At 34.0% G+C, this 10,697-nt stretch overlaps 1 protein-coding gene across 1 annotated transcript; it reads right to left on the bottom strand.

Annotated features, from left to right (window-relative positions):
• Positions 1-991: 991 nt before the first annotated feature.
• Positions 992-10,694, bottom strand: rad17 (RAD17 checkpoint clamp loader component). Its single transcript, XM_073840836.1, has 17 exons — positions 10,592-10,694; positions 10,111-10,196; positions 9,729-9,971; positions 9,359-9,436; positions 8,396-8,558; positions 8,062-8,198; positions 7,788-7,840; positions 7,556-7,678; positions 7,410-7,479; positions 7,193-7,304; positions 6,068-6,256; positions 2,729-2,814; positions 2,484-2,630; positions 2,176-2,322; positions 1,954-2,074; positions 1,693-1,750; positions 992-1,614 (listed from the first exon to the last, which is right to left on the bottom strand). Exons 2-17 carry the CDS (start codon positions 10,153-10,155, stop codon positions 1,368-1,370), a joined length of 2,019 nt encoding a protein of 672 aa, XP_073696937.1. The 5' UTR covers positions 10,156-10,196; positions 10,592-10,694; the 3' UTR covers positions 992-1,367.
• Positions 10,695-10,697: the final 3 nt, after the last annotated feature.

Here is a 10,697-nt window from a genome sequence, read left to right as displayed (position 1 = left end):
TGGAGAATTGTCCAACCCAAGACAAAAAAAAAAAAAAAAGAAATAGGACAGATAAACAACTGTAAAAAATAAAAAGGATTGTTTCTTTTAACCCTGATATATGAAATTGAATTTTAAAATGTAGCTATATATTGTATGCAAATGTAAACATTTTTACATGTAAAATATACAGAGCGTCTAAAACAAATACAATACCAAATACACTACCAGTCAAAATTTTTGAATACGTTTTTTTTTTCTGCTCACCAAGCCTGCATTTATTTGATCCAAAGTACAGCAAAAACAGTAAAATTTTGAAATATTTTTACTATTTAAAATAACAGTTTTCTATTCAAATATATTTTAAAATGTAATTTATTTCTGTGGTTTTCCTTAAGAAATCATTCTATTATTCTGATTTGAACATTTATTATTATTATGTTGAAAAAAGCTGAGTAAATGTTTTAGGTTTCTTCGATGACTGAAAGTTTAGAATTACTTTTTCAGTTTATCTGAAATAAGAATTTTTTGTAACACTATAAACGTCTTAAAAACATTCTTGCTAAATAAAAGTATTAATTTCTACAATTTCTTCTCAGATAAATGCTGATCTTTGGATCTTTCTAGAATCCTGAAAATTTTTTACTCAACTATTTCAAATATTGATGATAATAATATTAAAAATCTAGAGGAAAACTAGAGTAGAGAAAATTTAGCTTTGATCACAGGAATATAAAACAAAATATAGTTATTTTAGAGTCATTTTAAATACTAAAAAAAAAATCAGAATTGTACTGTTTTTGCTGTACTTTGGATCAAATAAATGCAGGCTTGGTGAGCAGAAGAGATTTATTTAAAAACATTAAAAATCTTACTGTTCAAAATTTGACTGCTAGTGTATATAACACATACCTTTCCATAGACTGCCTGTTTTTATCTTCAGCCTTCCAACAGTAAAAAATATGGATTCAGGAGTTTTTCCCAAAAAATAAATAAATAAACAAAACAGTGGTCAAAGTTGCAAACATTGATTTATTGAAGTCACTTCCTTGACTGAAGTGTAGATCTGAAGTGTCTACTTCTCAGTCCCAGAGCATTATGTTACACCATGTGAACATAAAACTTTAATTATGGCTGTAAATTGTCATACCATGTTTTCTGAAAATACTTTCACTTATATCCTCTGAAAAAAACTGCTGAAACTGTGTACAGAACATGTATATTTCAACACAACAAAGAACATATAAACAATTCTCTACAGCAACATACTGTGTTGAAGCACATAAATAATAATTACCATCTTAAAAAAACAAAAACAAAAGCAAAACCCTATGACCTACAGGGCAAGTCATCAAGTGATATTAAATATGTCCACGGCATGTGCACAGTTAATCACTGTCATATTCCTCAATTAAGAGATCTTCCTCATCCAAAAGGGCTTCAGTGCTTGTGGGCTGGGGCTGGCTGGCAGAAAGTTCCCCAGAAGAATCCTGGCTGTTTGGCAAGTTGGGCTCAGTTGTGGCATTTGCTGGTGTGGATTCTGGGTCAACGGACTGAGCAGCAGAAGAATCTTCATTTTCACTGTCAGCATCCAAAATGCCAGGGTCTTTGTCATTAAGTGCTTCAAGTCTCAGCCTGAAAATAAAGACACTTGGTAAACTATTTCAAAAATATTTCAAATGCAATAGCACTTTAAAGTTGTGTTTATCTCACCTTCCAGGAACCCTCTTTTGAGAAAGATGGCCAATATTCTGGATGAAGGCTATTTGAGCTGAAAGACGAAAAATACATAAAAAGGAACAAAAAGACAAAACTGAATTATGTACAAGGAGAAATGCACTATTCATTTTAGTCCATATTTTGAAAAAGTCTTGCTTTTTTGAAAGATTATGGTATGCAGTTTGATTAAGCTGTTTTTTGAATAAATTTATTGTGTTTTTGTATATTTTGCGGATGTTAAGGTCACACATTCACCTTGATTTCTCATTGGGTTGGTGAGCTTTGCAAGGTAAGGCACCAGTTCTGTCAGGAGGCTCACAGGAGTAAGGCAGAAACTTAAGAAGAGCGACTGTGCGGTCAGGTAATTCTCTCGATACTATCACAAAAACAAGTCAAAATATATAAACACATATTAAATTCAGGCTGAATAATACAATTACAACATAAAGATGTAGATAAAGTAAACAATAAACATACCATCTTGTTTATGTGTAGCCAATGTGGTTTATGAAGAGGCCTGAATCCGGCAGTGGACTGGCTGCTGGCTTGTGCTCGAGAAGAGTTTGAGTGCATAAGGCCTCTAGTGGCCACTGAAGAGCCATATTCCAACATCGTCGACCTTGACTGTGAAAAGAGGAACACCATGACAACACAACAAAGTTGTTGCTAAGATACTACATGATGATAGTCTTCAGAAATCAAATGTTACATCTGCAGTACAATCAAAATAACCCTGCATATGTCTATGTGTGTTATTATGGAAGTCCAACAGCATTTGCACTCACGCTCCACTCTGCCGTCAGGAAGTCGGCATCGGAGAGGTACTCGCTGGCTCGTGCTATATCCTCCACATTCGAATAGAAATCGGGGTAGTTCTGATGCAGGTAGAGGTTGAAGAATTCACCAGACATATGGGAACGCTCAATGACAAGCTGAAGAGAATAGTAAAATCAAAAACTTGTTAAACTTAAAAAGCAAGTTAACTTCAACTTTTTATATAGTGTAATTTACAACATAAATTAACATTTACTTCGGGATCAACAAGGAGTTTGTCCCGCTGATGATCTGTTAAATGTGGAGGGAGCTTGGGTGCTTGAGAGCTTTCATAGCTTTCACCTAAAAATCACAAGCCATCCATTAGTATGAAATTGCAAATTGTATCATAGTAATCACAGTAGGGCTGCACGATTAATCGCACGATGTTGTGAGGCGCGTTTAGTCAATGAAGCCGGAACTTTGATTAGTAGTAAATCTCCATCACGTGTGTTCAGCTGGAGCGGCAATTAATACACAGAGACGTAAATCACTGACAAGCTACGCGCTCAATTGACCATATGCACGAATTACTTCCTTGTTTACTCAAGCCAGCTAAGTCATTTCCGGTCAACTGTTCTGTGCCGTAATATGAGCGCACTTGTTCGTTTTCTCTACATAATCCATTCACAATCGAAGAAAAGTGTTGTTTGTCTAAGAGGACCAAACGTCCATGTACACAGAGGTGGGTAGTAACGAATTACATTTACTTCGTTACATTTACTTGAGTAAATTTTTGGGGTAACTAGTACTTTTAGAGTATATTTAAAGATAGGTACTTTTACTCTTACTCAAGTACATTTATAGTGAAAAAACTTTACTTTTACTTCGCTACATTTGATGGCGTTCCTCCGTTACTGTCCTCAGAAACGTGTCGTTGGAATTTTCATTTCATGTCTGATAAAACTGCGTTAATACTGCTGTGTGTACAGCTGTTACTATGGAAACCGTAATATTTCAGCGTTCCTAAAGCGCCCCCTCGTGACAGATAATTAATTTTTCATTTCAAAACATTCTTTTCAGCTGTTTATGGTCAAATGATTGCAATTATTGTTGTAAATGTTAAAAGTTAAGGTGCCTTCTAAAAATCTAAACAAGTACAGTAATATTTATGTTTTAAATAAATATAATAAATTGTGACCCTGGACCACAAAACCAGTCATAAGGTTAAATTTGACAAAACTGAGATGTATACATCATATGAAAGCTCAATAAATAAGCTTTCTATTGATGTATAGTTTGTAAGGATAGGACAATATTTGGCCGAGATACATCTATTTGAAAATCTGGAATCTGAGGGTGCAAAAAAATCAAAATGCTGAGAAAATCACCTTTAAAGTTCTCCAAATTAAGTTCTTAACAATGCATGTTACTAATCAAAAATTACATTTTGATAGGTTTACAGTAGGAATTTTACAAAAAAATCGCATGGAACATGATCTTTACTTAATTTCCATTCCTAATGATTTTTGGCATAAAAGAAAAATCAATAATTTTGACCCATACAATGTATTTTTGGATATTGCTACAAATATACCCCAGCGACTTAAGACTGGTTTTGTGGTCCAGGGTCACAATGATATACTCAATTTATCCCTTTTAATGTTATAAAGGATGACATGCCATAGTGTAACATATTTTGTTTTTATGTGAAACTGTATCTGAATTTTAAATCATGCCATTTTATGGCTTAATATTCTTTACATTGTCCAATCCCATGTTTATTTTACTTTTGCAGATCTTAAAAATGGTTATGAATTGCTTTAAATCAATAGTTTAAAATTCTGCAGATACACTAAATGAAATAAATATAATGAAATAAAATTACGTCCTTGATATTTGTTTATATTTGTGTATTAAAAACAGTTTTGATTAGACTCCTATCTGATTTTCTATATTTAAAAAAAGGTCTTTTTTTTTTATTTGGGCTAGTTAAATTAATTTTCGGGCTACCAAAATCTGATGAGAAGCTTCCAAACAGTTTGAAATTCACTTCACATCAATCAGATCAGAAGTAACTACTATACTTGAGTACTTTTTCCATCGGATACTTTTTTACTCTTACTCAAGTAACTATTAAGATTGTTACTTTTACTCTTACTTGAGTAAATATTTCCATAAGTACTTGTACTTTTACTTGAGTGCAGATTTTGGGTACTCTACCCACCTCTGCATGTACACCGTTTCAAGAATGACAAATGCCAGTTTAAAAAAACACGCGAGTAAATCGGCTAAATATGCGCGAGTCATTGCTATGATTGACAGTAATAACCAGACCAAACAAATGACAAGCGGATGTCAAAAAAGAGCTTAAATGATTCAGACTAATTTCACAGTAACAAAACTACAGCAGTAACAAGTTTGTGTTGGTTAAATATAGGCTATTAAATAGCTTTTACAGTTCAAGATAAAACTTAAAAGATGTAGTTATTAAATTTTATAAAATATTTCAAATTCATATCGATTCATATTGAGTGCATTATTTAATTATTATACCATCAATATTTAATGTATTTAGTGAACTATATATTAGTATTTAAATTCATCTTTATTGGCTGTTTGTGTGTGAGCTAAATGACTTTCTGCACTTGCTATACTATATATATATATATATATATATATATATATATATATATATATATATATATATATATATACGACAAAGTAAGTACTACAATTTATTATAGGCCTACTAGTAATTTTATAATAAATCGAAAAGCAAGACGTCTTGAAAAATATATAGGGATTTTAAAAGTCAGCTTCACAATAAATAAGCCTCTGCTGCCATCTATTGGTTATATATGGGTAATTCCATGAATAGACGTTGTTTTCCGTCTCACAAGTCATTTTTTTCCGATGCCGTTTTTATGAATGAAAAGTGAGTCCCTGAAGTACATTTTATTTCACAGCTGTAGAGTTAGAAAATAAAAAAGGCTTTAAAATATTGCAAGCTTTTAAAAATGTGTTCATGACTATGAAGGCAAGTTAGTGATTATCAAGAATACGATTAAGATGTCCTTGAAGGGAAGTATCGCTAGCTAGTTAACGTTAGCTTAAACACGTTATGACAGTGTTTAGCTGTCAGCATTTAAATGTACAACTATACAGATATGGTGAGTACGGGATTGCCAGGCTCTGCATTTAAATTATATGTTGTTAAATAATATGAATCTGAAAGTTCATGCCGCTAACATTGTTTATAATGTTGCAATTATAATTTTTCTCAGTTTCTGATAAGAACGAGGCAGTAGATGAGTCTTAATAGTGTCCACCTAATAAATAGCACATAGAAAATGAGCTTCAGCGGAAGCTAACGAGCTGGCTTATCTTTATGCGGAAGTTCTAAAGAACGCTCCGTGCATAAGGTCAATTGTCAGTCATTTACGCTTCTGAACGCTCCAGCTGAACGCACATGATGGAGATTTACTACTAATCAAAGTACCGGCTTCATTGACTAAACGCGCCTCACAACATCGTGCGATTAATCATGCAGCCCTAAATCACAGAGTAACTTTTCAGAAAAAAAGATTCAAAATGGAAACTGAAAATGACCAACGTTTGCAGTAGAGGATTTTCCCTAAAGCTCTGAATAGGAAAAGTGAAGCATCTTTTCCTCCAATAGCTGGGCTTTCATCCTGCATGTCTGTTGATTTTGAAGACTTGCTTCTCCCCTTTGCCCTTACGGCAGGTTTTGCTGCAGATTTGCCCTTCTTGGAAGCCCAGAGTTTTCTTTCCAGACAACTGTCTGAGAATTGAAAAGAAAGATTGCATAATTACAGTTTACATACACTACCAGTCAAAAGTTTTTAAACAGTAAGATTTTCAATGTTTTTTTAAAGATGCTCACCAAGCCTGCATTTATTTGATCCAAAGTACAGCAAAAACACAAAAATTCTGAAATAATTTTACTATTTAAAATAACTGTTTTATATTTGGATAATTAAAAAAATGTAATTTATTCCTGTGATTTCAAGGCTGAATTCATCATAACTCCAGTCACATGATCCTTCAGAAATCATTCTAATACACTGATTTGCTGCTTTAAAAAACAAAACAACATTCATTATTATGTTTAAAACATAATAACTGAGTAGAATTTTTTCTTTGATTAAAGATCTGAAAGTTCAGAAGAACAGCATTTATCTGAAATAGAAATCTTTGTAACGCTATAAATGTTTTTATCATAAAATATTTTGAATGGTATGGTGTATAATATTACAATATATTTCAGATAAATGCTGATCTTTGAATCTTTCTATTCATAAAATAGAAACTTATATACTCAACTGTTTTACATATTTTTAATAATAATAATAAATTTTTCTTGAACAACAAATACGCATATTAGAGTGCTTTCTGAAAGACCATGTGACACTGAGGGCTGGAGTAATGATGCTGAGAATGTAGCTTTAATCACAGAAATAATCACATTTTAAAATATATTCAAATAGAAAGCAGTTATTTTAAATAGTAAAAATATTACTGCTTTTGTTGTATTTTGGATCAAATAAATGCAGGTTTAGTGAGTAGAAGAGAATTCTTAAAAAAAAAAAAAAAAAAAAATTTTTTTTACAAATCTTCCGTTCAAAAAACTCCTGACTGGCAGTATACATATTTTAAAGAACAATAGAATACCAGAAAAGACATACTATATAAATGTTTTCATTAATTATATTCTCACCAGTAAATGAAGAAAACTGCAAGCTGTTGATGGCACTGCGAATATCTCCTGAACTTCCTGAGCAGAGAAGATCTAGCGCACCTTTATCAGGAACAGAGATCCTGCCAGAACTCTGCAAAGAGCATTCAAAGATACACATATTCTGAGTAAAGTATTATGGAACTCAGAGTTAAACTATCTGCTCAGAATGCATAGAAAAACAAACCACACAACCTACCTTTCCTGCCTCAGTGGTTACAATGCGGCTTAGGACCTTCATCATACTGGTGGGGGCCACAGGGTTAAAACTGAAACAGAGATGCTTTAGCTTTAACAACCCTGGGTTTGGATATTTTAACAATTTCTGAAAAATAAAATTTGTACCTAATGGTGTGAATTTCAAGTTCATGAAGAACATCCTTAAAGAGAAGTCTAGAGTTCTTGTCCCCGCTGAGACTATCGGACACAATCATTACCAGTGGGCACCGGCCAGTCTTAATATATTGCCTAAATGAACAAGCAACAAATGAACAAGTGAAAATAAGGACAATGGTATGCAAGATATCAGTGACAACTAATTCTTAACAACACTTCAAATTATATTACTAGTGCTCACCTGAGTATATCGTGCAAGCTCCCTGGTTGCCTATAGAATTGGTTTGGAAATTCCTGAGATAAAAATAAAAACAATAGGAAAGTGTCACTTAGCTTCTCAATTTTAATTTAACATCATGTTCAATTTCTCCTCTCATCATCTTTTTCATCAATTGCTTTTTTACTTGCCCAACCCTTTCTCTTTTGTACAATTTATTTCAGATTTATGCAACAACAAAAATAAATCTGTTTTCAACATCATCGTGACATTTTTGAAGAGCAGTTCTGTGCAGCACCTCTATAAGAATTATTTTCCTGTCTTCAGCCACTTTCTCTCCGGTCATTTGTAGACGGTTGTATTTGTTGGCTCTTAGCAGGAACTCTTGGAATAACCCTGTTTGTGAGCTGCCATGGAAACTGTTAAACCTTGAACCTGTGAATACAAAAGTCAGATGAACAAGCTAACAAAAACATTTCATAACTTACAATGAGACTAAGATAGAGCTTCATCCATATGATTCTGATATGTGGTAAAAAACAGGGGTGCTGCATAATCATCATTCATTAGATATTATGCACGGTGTCACTACATGAACATCAGTCACAATGACTTAGAAAAAGACTCCTGACCTGGATCAAAGCTTTGTGTGAACAAATCCTCCGTTTTGTACTGAGAGGTGGTGGAGGGATTTGACCACTCTTGGATCTGAAAACCCAAATCCTTGGCAAGGACTTGAACAGTTGCTGTTTTCCCACATCCTGAGGGGCCAGTGAGCAACAGAATGGCGCCACCCTGTGGAGACAGCCACAAATACAACACAAAGTATGAAACATTTTCCAAATGAATAATTAAATAAACATACAGTGGTGGCTAAAATTATTAAAACACTAGTATTTTTACCAGCTAAAAATGGCTTAAGTCAGTTATTTTTATCTTTTGCTGTAGTGTGTCAGTAGGAAATATCAGTTTACATTTCCAAACATTAATTTTGCTATTAATTGTAATAATCCAGTGAGATTTTTGTTTGCACACGGAGATTGACAACAGTCAGTGCTCCACACAGAGATCTGATCTCATCATCCAGTCCTGGAATGACATGAAGAAACAGAACAAACTGAGACAGACTAAATCCAAAAGAACTGTGGCAACATCTCCAAAATGCTTCAAAATACCTACTGGCAAAGCTACCTTTAAACGCAAGGATGGTCACGCCAAATGTTGATCTAATTTAGTTGATAAAAGTTAATTGCTAAAGAAAATAGTCACAATTCTTGTTGGATTTAGTCTGTCTCAGCTTGTTCTGTTTCTTCATGACATCCCAGACAGACTGGATGATGATGATGAGATCAGATCTCTGTGTGGAGCACTGGCTGTTGTCAGACTCCTTGTGCAAACAAAAATCTCACTTGATTATTACAATTATTGGCAAAATTAATGTTTGGACATGTGAACTGATATTTCCTACTGACACACTACAGCAAAAGATAAAAATAACTGACTTAAAACCATTTTTAGTCGGTGAAAACACTAGTGTTCTAATACTTTTGGTCACCACTGTACATCACCCAACATACATGTCATACTTGCCAGACCTTTTTTGATTTGTCCAAATGAACTCTCAACCAGCTTTCAACTTCTTCAACTTTCTTTTTGTGGACTGCCAATTCAGCCTGTCAGAAAGAAAAAAAAAACATCAATGCTTGTAGACTGAGACAAAAGCAATATGGAAATGTTAAGTAATACACAAATTTGTTCTTAGGGCCACAATCTCAAAGTAATCTAATTTACTGCATTTTCTTTATATCAAATTTATTAAAACACTCTTGAAATAGTCATATTAAAGGAAGCTTTGCTTCAGTCACACACTTAGATGTGGTAGAGAGGCATTGGAACTACCAACTGCATAAAGGTAAATTTTCCAAAAACTGTACTAAACACCCCTCAGCCACATCATTTCTTTACCTGTGATTGGGGAGCATACATATCCACCCAGGGCTCATCCTGGTCTGGTTTATATGCGCCACTTGACGCACTATTCTGGTTGCTGGACACATGAGGATCTACTTTCCTCTTTCTGGATTTTTTCTCTGCTTGGTCCCCAGGCCACCGGCTAGTTTTGCTTTCCCCTGAGAGTGGCCCCTTTTTCAGGGACCTATTCACTCCTCCTAAAAGTTCACCAAATGATGGTTGCACCCAGCTGTTTATCTTAACAGGAAACACAAGCAGAACACATATAATACACATAAGCATCTGTAGATTCAGAGCACCCACATCTATTCAGGACAAAAGTGTTTTTGATATGAAAAAAAAAATTATAAAAAGTATTTTCATAGATGTTACATACTTTTCCAGAGGACTGCTTTCCTCCCAGAGACAGCTTTGACATCATCAATTCTGACGTCCCATTCAGTTACTCCATGCAAAACTGAGCTGGGATGAAAACCAAATCATTTGCATAATATATAACGGCAGAGATTGGATTCACCTTTTACGAAAGACAGTAGTAAATTAGTCTATATATAATCACAAGTGAAGCAAACAGAAAGTAATCTGTTAATCTGTAATCTGCACCGAAACTACTGCATGCATTACTGCACCAGAGAAAACTTTTCTATAAAAAACATGTTTTAGAATAACTCACATACCAGTAATCCCCTTATTTAATAAAATAAATATCGGACATATTGGCTAAGTTTATTAGTCAGCCAGTTCGCTTCTGACCGTTAGCGCGACATAACGAATGCTAGCAGTCATTGTGAAGTTATCAGGCCGAATCAACAAAACAGTGGCTAGCACACCGTTAGGGCAGTACAGTTTAAACTCACCCAGGTCATTTCTACAGATGATTTTTGTAGAACAACAATGCCGACTTTTGTGGCCGCAAGTAACAAGATTGTGCTAACTACCCCTTTAAAGCTGTAGCGAACCGCC

The sequence above is a fragment of the Garra rufa genome, chromosome 5 (assembly GCF_049309525.1).
Source record: "Garra rufa chromosome 5, GarRuf1.0, whole genome shotgun sequence".
Lineage (NCBI taxonomy): Eukaryota > Metazoa > Chordata > Actinopteri > Cypriniformes > Cyprinidae > Garra > Garra rufa.
Note: the sequence above shows the minus strand (reverse complement) of the source record. Positions and strands in the feature narration are given on the sequence as shown.